Source organism: Corylus avellana, chromosome ca1 (assembly GCF_901000735.1).
Source record: "Corylus avellana chromosome ca1, CavTom2PMs-1.0".
Lineage (NCBI taxonomy): Eukaryota > Viridiplantae > Streptophyta > Magnoliopsida > Fagales > Betulaceae > Corylus > Corylus avellana.
This window is the reverse complement of record NC_081541.1, coordinates 27,720,439-27,733,670: the sequence shown is the minus strand read 5'-3', so window position 1 is coordinate 27,733,670 and position 13,232 is coordinate 27,720,439. Positions and strand designations below refer to the sequence as shown.

Genomic DNA, 13,232 nt, shown 5'->3' with positions numbered 1-13,232 from the left:
ATGAGAAGGTGATATATATCTTGAAATATATGTATTAATCCATTCGGCGGATATGGGTTTCTGAAACACATGCAAAAGATATCAAATAGCTTTGGTCATATTAGGATTTTTTATGAATTAACATTTATTAATAAAAATGGAATTAATGTCATATTTAAAGCACAAATATAAATGCATTTCTTTTATATTATGAAAAATACCTCAACACGTATTGAAATTGAAGCCCCAATGAAGCAAGCAAAAGAAAGTACCTGTATTAAACCATTTTAAACGTTAAAATTATATAAAATTGTAATTTTTAAAGAATCTAATAACAAATAACACTTAGCATTTTAGAGTAATTATGTATAGGGACAATATTGTCACATAATAACAAATAACACATAGCATTTTTAATGCAGATGGAATATTTTCACATAATATATATGGAATTATTTAATTAGGAGATTATTTTGAATAGATATAAAATAGTCATAATAAAAAGCAAAAATGATTTGAAGATAACTGTAATTTATTTTATATTTACAAAAATGATTTTTTATAAAAAAAAAAAAAAAAAAAAGAAAAAAAAAGTGTAATGTTTACAATTAGAATAAAACTGCAATTGATATATATATATCAATTGCATTGCATAATTGATATAATTACGTCGGAATAGGAACGACAATAGGTGATCAGAACTGAAGGAAATGAAATTGAAATTAGAATCACTCATTCGTGATCCATTGCAATTACAAGAAAGTTAATTTACGTGTTATAGATTTAATATTTGAATAAAGCAATTTTGCCTTTAAAAAGCAAGAAAAATGCTTTTGATATGCCAACTGAGAAAAATATTTGGGGTGCTATAATTTTTATTACAATTTCCTTACAAACTTATGTGATTGGCGTAATAAGCGCTATATAGTAAAAAAACAAACAATAAAATTCTACAAGTAAATTTAACTGTTTTTTGACTGATGTGATAATATCAAGTGTATTATCATATCAATTTGTAATGGGCTTATAACAAAAGTGGTGGTATCACTAGCAGCACTCACTCGCTGACAAAATGATACTTTCAAAACATTTTTTAACAAGAAGTGATAAGAGAATCCAAATAAAAGTTAAGAGGTAATCTTGGAAAAGTCCTGAGCTGTTCTTATTATTTTCTGCATTCAAAGGAAAGTTGGTGTACTATTATACGAGTGTTATACAACTTGATGATGTGTCGATGAAAATTAGTCTACAGTACACTATATAACAGTTACTAACTAGTATGACTATGTTGTCATCGTCTTTGACTTTAGTTGGTATGTTCCGGATGAACTTGCGGAGTAAACCATATGGTATTTGCCTGGAAGTTCCTTTGACTAAGACAGAACATAACACTATCGTGACTTTTAACAACCCTATAGAATACTTCCAAGGTCAAAGAAACTTAATGATGAAAATGCAGAGAAAGAGAGAAGCAATTCTTTGTGACATAAATTGTCGTTTCAAACATTCTTGAAAAAGGCAATTTGAAAATAATTATGAACGCAGAATCCTAAAGAAACAGAATATGAACAAAAATCTGATGAATTTGGAAGGAAAAACTGTAATTGAACAGACATAATTAAATTTTCGAATTTCTAGTTTGAGCTTTAAAAACCTTTTGTACAAGACAGCATTATTACACTTTTTTTTTTTTTTTTTTATTTTATATGTTCACACAAAAAAGAAAGAGAATTTGAACTAATGATATCTGTTTCATAAGGCGTAGTCCACAGTCGATTGAGTTAATCCTTAAAAACTATTACACATGTTTTATGGCATTCCTAATTACAGTTTTGTCGTGTCCAACAAGACATATTAAGAAATACATGGAAAAGAAAGACCACTCTACTTTGGACAATATTTGAAAAGGGAATTATGAGAGGATAAACTCATTTTTTGTGCAACAAAAACAACTATAATCACACATGCGATGGAAATCAACATGAAAAGCAGCTCATCGAATACATATGTTGTTGACCTCGTCGTCGTGTGACTTCCAACTTCTATCCTAATCAAGTCACGGTGTCGGTGGGCCTCCAAACCAAAGCTTTTCTTCTTTGTATCTTACTTGGAAATTTTGAATTAGAATATTTACGCATATTTCTCTCAAATTAGCATTTAATTTGTAATGTTATTTTTGAATTAAAAAGAAAAAACAAGTGCATAAAAGCATAAGGGCCGTTTGAGAGTACGATTTCACTAAGTGCAATTTTAAAAATTACGTTTTTGAAATCGCTACTTTTTAAGATTGCATAGGCATTTGGTAAAACACATTATGAAGTACCTTTTTTTTTTTTTTATCAATTGAGTGTTTGGATAACATTAGCATATAATTGCGGTTTTATAACCAAATAGGTAAATATTGCGCCAAATATTGTTTTAAGGGAAATCGTGATTTTGGTTTAAATTCGCACTTTTTTAAATAAACACCTCCTAGTCAGCTTATATAAATCGTAAATTTTTTCACGATTTTAAAATTTGCGTTTTTAAAATCGCAATTTCAAACACTCCAAAATTGTGATTTGGTTTAAAAACGCAGATTATTTTTTAAAAAATACACTCCCAAATAGACCCTAAGAAGGGTGAGAGGGGGGAGGAGGGATGGAAAACCATCCATTCTCTCTAAAAAAACTCACCAGAAAGGAAAAACTAGAGAGAGGTCAAAAGTTCTCTCTCTAACGCCGGCTACAGCGATAATTTAAGGTCTTGATCTATAATAATATGCAACATTAGAATTGGTGATAAATGGAAAAGTGGATACAATAATTAGATATGGCATTAATGGATAATAGGCAAAAATTTACTAACAATCTTTATGCAAACAATATTTTATACATCATCATATTGGTATCAATTGATTCAATTTGTAAATTTTCTCATCATCAAGCAAGAGAATTGGGGTTAAGGGCGGAACCTGAATATCAATAAAAAAGAGCAAAACTAAAACAATTACTTTTTATGGAGGTAAAAAACAAAAAAATTACCTATAATTTTAAGGTAAAATTTTATGAGAATGAATTATTGTCGGCTAATTATATGGATGTTGCATATTTTGACCAGCCTTTTAAAATGGGAAGAAATTCTGGGACCATGATGATGATCTCGGCGGCCTTCCGACCACGGACCACCACAAGAATGTAGTGGGGAAAGAGCTCAAGTCGATGTAGCACGTGGACCTTCCGGTACTATTGACTAGGTCTATCCTTTGACTTCTTTTGTCAACATTTTCGGCTTTAGCAGAAGAAAGCAATTAAACAAGAGGATGACGTCTGTGAGCTGTGTCCTATCGTTGACCATGTGGCGCACGGCTATAGGGCCTTTGTTTGGTTTCACGTATGGTGTTGGACTTTTGTTGGACATCTCGTGTCTCTGCTTTCAAATGGTGTCAGACCGTTTAGATCAAAACGTGCACCGCCAACTTTAAAAAGGGAAATTGACAACTTTTAAATTTTTATTTTTATTTTTATGAAGGGTTTATTGTTATTATTGGAAAACATTAATTTAACTAATAGTTTAAATTTTAAATAAATTAAAAATTTCATTATTTCATTAATCGGGAATAAAATGAAATAGACCAGATGAAATCATTAAACAAACTTGATGGACCTATTGCTAGGGAAATTTGACATTCTTATATAACTTAATGTTGTATAGTTTATAACGTAATGAGATGTTTTTCTAATTAAAATGGTAGGTGAGAGAGATTAATTGTGACTATTTTCTTGAGTGTAAAAGTACATTTACTTGTTACATTTACTTGTTAGAAGCCGCCTAGAAGAGGTTTAGGGCTTATTTGAATGTTTATTTGAAGTGCGTAAAAGTACGTTTAATATTTAAAAAGTTCGTTTAAAGAAAAAGAAAAAAAAAAAAAAAAAAAAGTATATGTTTGGTAAAGAAATATTAAAAGCACTTTTAAATATCCAAAAAGTTTTAAAAAAAATGGCAAAAACGTACTTTTAGCAAAAACTTAAAAATAAAGTTTTTCTCAAAAACCGTTTTTTAACCTATAAACTCTATTTTTCAAACGGAATTTCAAACATGATCTTAGACGGTTGGGTAAGCGTTCTCTCAAGTCCAACTGAACTATAGCCTAAGTCAGCCTCACTAAAACATCAATAACCAACCAAAATGAAACCAAAGTGGTTTAAAAAATAAATAAATAAATAAAATTGTTTGCTTAAATGACCAAGTAAACCACATTTATCTAAAAAGAAAGAAAGAAAAAAGAAAGAAGCAGGCAACATAATTTAGGGGTAGCTTCTACTTATGTGAAGAGTGCCCACCATTTTGACTGTATATAATTGGCCTTACAAGTTACAAGGACCCATCATGACCATCTGGTCCATCTTCAACATCTTCAACAACTCTTTTTTTGTTTTCTTTTCTTTTTTTCTTTTTTTCTGAGCAACACCTCTTTTCAATACATGGACTTTTGTGGACTTCAGATTCTCTAGTCCCAAATAATTCCATTTAAATTTCTCACTCTAGCTAAATTCAGTCCCTCAAGCATGGAATTGTTATTATTTTTCTTTTTCTTATTATTGAGTTATATCTCATTTTGTCTTTGTTTTTTACACTGCAACTTCCATGAAGTGAAGCTCGAAGCTAAGCTTGCCAATCCAACTGGCATGCAAGAGACATATTGGATGGTTGTTTAATTTCTTCATCTTTCTCTTTGTTTTATTTTATATAGAGACAACTTTTGACTTAATCTTTGGTTAATTAATTACTTTTAAAATAATGTCCTTATCCCAAATGCTTTACTCTCAAGCACATCACTTCATTATTAATTATCTAAAGAAAATCTCAAAGGAATCAGTCAAAGGCCTGCATTCAAAGCTAATCAAGGAAATTGAGTATAAATGATTAGGTAAACTTGGTAGTAAAGTATAAGCTAATGCCTTTCTTTTTCAAGCAAGAAGGTGCATGCTTCCATACTCTCAAGAACAATAAGATTGTTAAAATAATAAAATAAAATAAGATTTACGCAAAAAAGCAGAAGCGAAAAGAGAGAAAAAGAACACAGAAATTCAAAGTGGTTTTGCTTTAAATACCTACATCCATTACTTAGAAGAATCCAATGGAAGATCATCTTTATATTGAATGACTTTATTATATAATTGTATTACATTGACAATATGTGGTATGTGAGGTATATATTCTACAAAAAATAATCAAATCTTAAAAATTTGATTATACGCAAACATCAATGGTAAATACCTATAAAAAAAGTATATATCTATATATCCATGCTAAAAAAAAATTGTTAAAGATTCTAACGAAGAGAACAAAAAAGAAAGATGGTTTCGCACCCTGTTGAATTGAGAACTCCATCTTTTCTTTTCTTTTTTTCGTCTAAGTACGTTGTTAGTAATTTGAACGGTATTTGTGAAGGAGTACTGTACATAATATCTACTTGATCAAATAAATTTTGAGTTGTCCAACTACAATATATACATATAATTCTATAAAAGCTCTCTTACCTCTAACGTTTAGATTACAGCAAAGTTACTAATAATGGCTTGTTTAATTATTCGAATAGCAAAATTATTATATATATATATATTTAGATCTACAAGCTCGACAACAACAAATTTGTATGCACAGATATGATTCAGCACTACAACCAAACAAAACATCTGACCGTACGTACATCGATCAATAGATCTACATTAATATTCCTGTAGAAGAAACAGAATCTCTTACATGCACAAACAACACCGATCGATGATCAGAAGGCCGGCAACCTCTGTATTTAAAAGAGGCCGGATGTTGGCCTATTTACATATGCTTTAATTTTCTTCTTTTCTTTTCTTTTTTTTCTTGTTTTCTTCTTTTTCCACCCATTAAAAAAATGAAAAACCCATGAACAAAACATATATAATTAAACCACACATGCATGCACTCATCAAGAAAGACTACCGTCATCATCGGATCCAGATCTCCTGGAATTTTTATGGGAATTCTAATTTTTGAAATTTCAGATTTAGGTCATTCATTTTCATTTAAGAGTCATTATCCTACCACGTGTCTCACTACTAATAAAATAATAATAAATTTTTAATGATATTAATGATACTAATAATCATCATTATTTTATTATTTTATTAGTAGTGGAATACGTGACAGAATAATGAATCTTGGATGAAAATGAATGACTTGGATCTGAAATTTTAGAAATTAGAATTCTCCTAAAAATTTCAAGAGATCCGAATCCATTATCATCATAACTAACGCCAAAAACCACGCAATAAGGCTGCTGTATGTACATAACTATGGCATCATCATTATCATTGCCATCATCATAATAATTATAATCACATAAATGAGACAAACTTTTTGTGTGGATATAATTGTAATGGTTCTGAAGCTAGCATCAAGTCCAGTCTCTCTCTCTCTCTCTCTCTCTCTCTCTCTATATATATATATATATATATATATATATATATATGTATGGACTATAGTTGTATGATATTGATGTATGATCTATCTATCATGCACGACCATGCACCATCTCCTATTTTACTTTTTTCACTCTAAATAATAAAGGAGAGATAAACGAGGTGACACAATTACTAGTTTCACGTGGGTCTCCTCTATTATCGACATAGCTAGCCTTTACATAAAGCTAGTTTAATTTCCATGCATGGCTGCTTCTTTCCCGTACAGGAATGTGAGCATTTAATTAAAGCACAACTCATGATGCAATCAACACGACACGCTACGTAAAGGGCGGATAAATTTTAATAATTTAACATAAAATTAATAAATTAGAATTGACACGATGTAAACATAAATTTTAGTAGTAAGCATGCAGCTTATCAGTGCACGGTTGATCAAGGTAAAGTGGTAATCGATCGGTTCAAAGGCGAAGAAGCTTAAGTGATGATTATTGTTAATTTAATCATATTTTTGAAGGTTCAAACCCATGAAATGAACAATTATCTCCTAGTTGAACTTTGTAAAAAAAAAAAAAAACAATCTATTTTATAAACTATATATACGACATAGAGTACTATGGTAACTATACCAATTACCTAATTGCATAATTGGTTTCTGTCTGAAATTTCGTTGTCTACTTTTTACCTTTTTTTTTTTTTTTGTTTTTTCTTTTTTGTTGCCTTTCCCTATCATTTGAAACTTTAAAGTACAAATATTAAGACACAACACATGCCTTGGGGCAAAAACATTTCAAATTACAGCTGTTGTTGTACAAACGGGTCCCTAATCATTGCAGTTTGGAGGGATATTTAGACAAACATGGCCCCAAATGAGAAAGAAAAAAGGTTAATTTTGTTTGTTTAATTTCCTTTTTTTTCTAAATTTCAAATTCATAATTCGTCCACCTTCACTCCACCATTGGTGCCAACAACCCAATCACACACAACTTTCTACTGTACAACATCATTACCACTAATGATTTCTCTTACATTTTCCTTTCCTTGCATGTGATCTCCTAATACCCTTTTCCCTTTCCCTAATCTCTTTATATTTTTTTTTGCCAAATCCATCTAGTGCTATCATTCTCCAGACATTTCATAAAAGAATATGCCTTTACACCCGTTGAGATTAAAACACGCGTTTTATTCCAACTTAAACTAGACCTAGAACAAATGCATCAATAAAAATCGAGTTCAACTCGAAGCTAAACTCAGAACAAATGCATAGATAAAAATGGAGCCTATGATGTCGTCGAAGGAGATGACCAATATTATATATAGTTTTCAAAGTGTCATTAATATATGAAATTAGAAATTTAATCAGAATCAATTATGGTGATAAGATTGACAGGTTTCTAACTATTTAATTAATGTTTACTTGCACCTCACCATAAGGAAAAGAAAGCGTTTACTTTTACCTAATTAAACACAATCAAGTAAACACTTTGTGTACGTAATCTCTTATGTCTTGCTGTAACAACTTTCATACATTTTCAGTCCCTTTCATGGATAGAGACACAAATCAGAGAACAAATATACCAAGCTGCTCATAAAATTACAAACCCTAAACATATATAATTACTGATATTATATATATATATATATATATATATATATATATTAATTGAAGGGACCCACCCAGATGAGAGATCTGGATCGGCCACGTGTCAAAAGCCCAAACCCTTGGAAATTTCTTGCACACCAGGGTTGAACCCCAGGCAACCCAGCAGGCCCTGCTTGTAAGGCAAGAAAGTCTTCTTCTTCATCTCCTCTGAAACCGCCCGGTTCACTGTGTAATGATACTCATGGGCCGAAAGCGGTCCTCTTCTCCGGCTCGACACCGAGCCGGAACTGTCCGTGGACCGGAAGCTCGAGTTCTTGACATCTTCATTCGCCCTGTTCTTCGACAAAACCGCGTACTTCGTCAATGGATGTTTCCCCGTTGCACGGCCCTCCGACGCGCTCCGAAATAGCAGAAAATCTTTGAGACTCCATTTTCTGTAACCTTTGGAGAAAGAAATGGATGATAGAAATGAAGAATATGTTGAAGAAGAAGTGGGGGAAGTGGAAGGTTTAGCGCTGTTTGTTGTTGAAGGATTCACTTTCGCCTGTGAATTTTCTTCCCCTTCATAAACAATGTCAGAGACCCTCAGAGGAGACAGAGATCTTGTTCCTTTACGTAGAAAGCTTGATGAAGATGACCTTTCTCTCCCCCGCGGCTTTTGTTCATATTCTCGCCCTTCTTCTTTTCTGCGGTTTTCCTCTATCGCCGCCGCGAATGGATCGAAATCTTTCTTGTGACGCGGCGAAAGCGCTTCTTGGACCATTTTCTTTCCCTGTGAAATTCTCGATCTGGGAGATCTCGGAGACTTTGGAGACCTCGGAGAGGAAACGTTGGACCCCGAGCCATTAGCTCCGGCGCCGACTTGCAACCGAGGCGGTGGCTTTAGAGGCCGAATTTTGCCGCCGTCGAAGAGCTCATCCGCGGACAGAGAAGTTCGCTCTAATTGCCCACTAAAATTGAACTCAAAATCCTGACCGACACCGTCACCGTCGCCGTCGCCGTCGCCGTCATCGCTATCGTTATTGTTTTCGCCATTGCTGGTGGGTCTGGATTTGGGAATCCCGGGCTTTTCTTCCCAGTTGAAAGGAACAGAGGAGGCGGACTTTCTGGGAATCATGTCGTGGAGAGAGAGGTCGTTGAGCTCGCGGTAGAAGGCGGAGGCGCGTGAAGGGCTGGTGGGGGCGCTGAAGAGGAAGCTGCCGAATCGTTGAGGGCTGGAAGGAGCTGTCATGTATGGAGAGGAGCAGGTGCTGTCGAAGTTGAAGTCCACCGGAGGCGGAGGAGGGACTGGAACAACCACTTCCATCTCCATGATTGGATTGCTCAGCTTTTTGTGGGTTTGATCGAGAAGTGAGGGATTGCTCAACTGTGACGAACTGTGACGATTTATAGCGTACGAGCGCGCGCGAGAGAGAGATAGAGAGCAGTTGGGAGGAAGGGGAGGGGAAGAAGAGGGAGGGGGGATTTTTGACTTGGATACTGACAACAAAACTGGTCATCAAAAGCTGCCTTTATAAATCTTTCTTTCTCTCCATGAGTTTGTTGGGCTTTTTTTTTTTCCTTTCCTTTAATAAATTGGCTAATTTTGTATTAAAAAATGCTTCACAATTTTGTAGCAATTATATCTCAACAAATTCTTAGTTATATTAATTAAAAAATAATAATATTGTTCTCTTTCTTCCTCTAAAATAAGAAAAGTGTAAAGGAAAGAATATTTTAAATGGAAAAATAAAAGTAGATAACTAAAATGCTGAGTCTGATGAAAGTACTTTAAAAAAGTAGACAGTTAAAATATAAAAATGCATTTTTTAGTTAAATATTTGTTGAGAGAGATGTGAATGCGACATAAATCTTGTGTATTTGAATTTTGGATAATTGATTCTTCTATGTGAATTTGCTTGTCTACAAAGGTTGAGTTGAAATCTTTCATTTTAGAGTAAGAGTAATGATAGAAATTACACATTTATATTTTACAATTTATTATTATTTTTAAATAAATTGATCTAAAAGTTGGTTGAAACTGTTATATCAATATCATATGATAGTTATAATATAAAAATATAGTTTTTAGTATTTTTCTATGAGTAATGTCACTCTTTACACTAATTTATCTTGCATATTTTACATTGATTGACATGACGCTAATTTAATGTATTTTAAGTGATTTCTTATGTCAATTACTATATTAAAAAAAAAAAGAAAAAAAAAAAAGAACATTCCTTCTACTTAAACACGAGTAATTCTAGGTAGCCTACTTGTGTCCTACTAAGAATGATGTGGCTATTAAAATCATCATTGAGTTTTTTATTGATCATTATTAAATTTTGATCAAATGATGATTTAATAGCTACATCAATCTTAATAGGACACAAATAAGACATAAGTAGACCACCTAAAATTACTTACTTAAACACGCAAGTAAGAAATTGGTCATTAAGATTAGACTTGTATCACATCGATATCTAAGGTATACAAATTGTTTCAAATCTCTTTAGGACTCTTACAGCAAATCAATTTTTTTTTCTTTTTTTTTTCAATTTCATACAAATTTTGTCTTTTTGTTGACAATATCCTAACAAAATTACAATTCTACCCAAATAAAATTTACAAAAAAAAAAAAAACAAAAAAAAAACCAAAACAAAACAAAACAAAAACAAAAACAGAGAACGAAATTTTTTTTTTTAAAAAAAAAGGTGGTGATTTCCCTTGGATGGTTAGTTTATTTAATTTTGTTTCAAACAAGTTATATTATAACTTATCTCCGAGTTAAGTAATCTATCGGTTCATTTATTTTCAAACAAACTCAAATTTGTTTATGTGTTGTTTAATTAACTTGATCATTCATCATCATCATATGAAGTAAATATTGTCTTTCACTTATATTTTTTTTGGTAAATCATCCTAATCATTACTTATTTAATTGTTTTTTAAGATTTCGAGTTAACAAGATAAATTAATTTTATTTTTAAACTTAAAAAAATTAACTCCACTAACCATGTATTTTATAATAAACCATATAATTTTTATCATCAAATAAACTATTTATATTTATCACATTAAATCTTTTAAATACTTAAAGTGAGCTAGTCAGCCGCCACCCTCTTCCAACTTTTTTATTTTCTCAGTTTTTAGCTTTTAGCTTTTATATATTTATATATATTTTTTAATCATTATATAATTGAATTTGAGTTGACAATTTTATTGCAAATTAAATTGAAACTAATTTTGTTTTTTTCTTGAATTTTATCTTTAGAATTGTCTTACATTCATGGGGATGGAATAGTGGAGGCAGCCAGGTCGAAGTAAAGACCACAGAACTTTTGCCGACACGATTTCCCCTTGTCACCAAACAATTTTGACTTTTTTGTTACCTTTATTTATTTATATGTCGTGGCAGAATCGAGTGAATCAATTGCTCTCCATTTACCTATGACTGAAGTCCCTACAAAATAAACTACCTGAAGGCTGGGATCCCCTGCAATTCAACTGGGGGATACCTCCTCTAGTCCTCTTTTTCTGACTTTTCTTTTTTTTTTTTACTGAATATGTGAGAAGAGTTTTTTTTTTAGGGCTAACTCTCGTGAAGTTATGTGCTTTTTGCAAACATTTTTTTAATGTTTAAAGTCTTTTACTTTTGTGTATCAAACTTTGATTTTCTTCCACTTTTTTCCTTTCATTAGGATTTTCTGTTAGATCCTAACGGAAATATGTGAAATTACTAAACTATCTTTACTGAAATTACTCATTTCACCTTTTAATTTAACTGCAATATGTAATGGAAGGAAAAAAATGAAAGGAAATCAAAATTCAATACACCAAAGTGAGAAACTTTGAACATTGGGAAGTGTTTATAAAAGGCGCGTAACTTCATTAAGGGTAAGTGAAATTACCAATTTTTTTATTAGAATAGGAGGCTTACTCTTGGAGCCTAATGTGCAATTCAAACATGATGCAAAATGTTATTTTGCATTTTTTATAGCTTTTTCTTTAACATATTTAGTTGATATGGCATGTTTAATTTGCTTTTAGATAAATCTTAATTAAAAATTTAATATTATTTATACTCCTAAATCTTATGAGATTGGAGATTGTAAAAAAAAAGAAAATTGAAAGTTTGATGCCTTAAATAAAGAGTTTTTGAATATTAAAGAAGTAATTTTAAAACGCGTAAAAGTTCCAAAGATTTTGTGAAGTTTTCTTCTCTTTTTTAGTGTCCTTTTTGATAATTAATATAGTGAAATAGTTATAGACCTAATCTATGCATGATTATGATTGGAATAATGAGGCACACAAAATAAATTTATGTTTGTTCTAGTATATTTCTGTCTTCTAATGGGGAGCGTTTAAGATGCAACCATTATTGTAGATGCAATCGATCGCATACTTAAACTTCAATCGAAGAGGAGTAAGCTCGGAGACTTATTGGATGTGACAATGAAAAATATCTCTGATTCTTACATTAGTAATAGTTGTTTGGGGAGAAAATTCAATTTTGTAATTGTGTGTATTCTAGATTATACCCCTAATGGCCGCCTCTTTTTTTATATTTACATACAGATATCTTTTTAGAGTACTGCTATAGATCATCTTTTGGTAATTTTAAAAGCCACATCAGTTTTAGGAGGATAAAAATATAGTCCTTAGCATTACTCTTCTTTCTGTTCTTTTTATGTTTTTTTAATTTTCTCTTGATATTATGCGGATATTGTTTACTAAAAATGTAGAAAAAAAAACTTGTTCTTACTTTCTTTTTTGCTTTTAAAAAAAATTAAAAAAAAAATAAAATTAATATCTAATTAGGACTAAAAGAACACCTAACATTCTCCTATTGCATAACTACATGGCCAGGTGTCATTCTCCAATTCGGTGTATTTCTACAAGCCATGCCAGCGAGGTCCCCTGCCACGTGTTATCTTTTAGATCAATGGATCAAATGAACCTTTCCTGGCGTGCTGCAGCTGTCGCCCGCATCACTGGGAATATAAATGACGGCTGTGGTGATATGGCATGATCTTCAAAAATGCTCCTTCAATTCGTCCAATTATAATTGAAAGATGTTTCCAACTCAGCAAATTAGTTATAATTAGTCCTCTATTTATTTTAGTTTTTCTTTATTACACAAAGAGAATTGCTAGAAAGCCAAAGAGTAGGAGTCATAATTTTTTCCAAATTGACGTGGCAAAAATTTTAAACACTTGAGACTGGTTGT

At 31.7% G+C, this 13,232-nt stretch overlaps 1 protein-coding gene across 1 annotated transcript; it reads right to left on the bottom strand.

The window, feature by feature from the left end:
• Positions 1–7,900: 7,900 nt before the first annotated feature.
• LOC132191974 (uncharacterized) lies at positions 7,901–9,391 on the bottom strand. The gene has a single exon (XM_059607137.1). The coding sequence runs from the start codon at positions 9,332–9,334 to the stop codon at positions 8,126–8,128; it is 1,209 nt and encodes a 402-aa protein (XP_059463120.1). The 5' UTR covers positions 9,335–9,391; the 3' UTR covers positions 7,901–8,125.
• Positions 9,392–13,232: the final 3,841 nt, after the last annotated feature.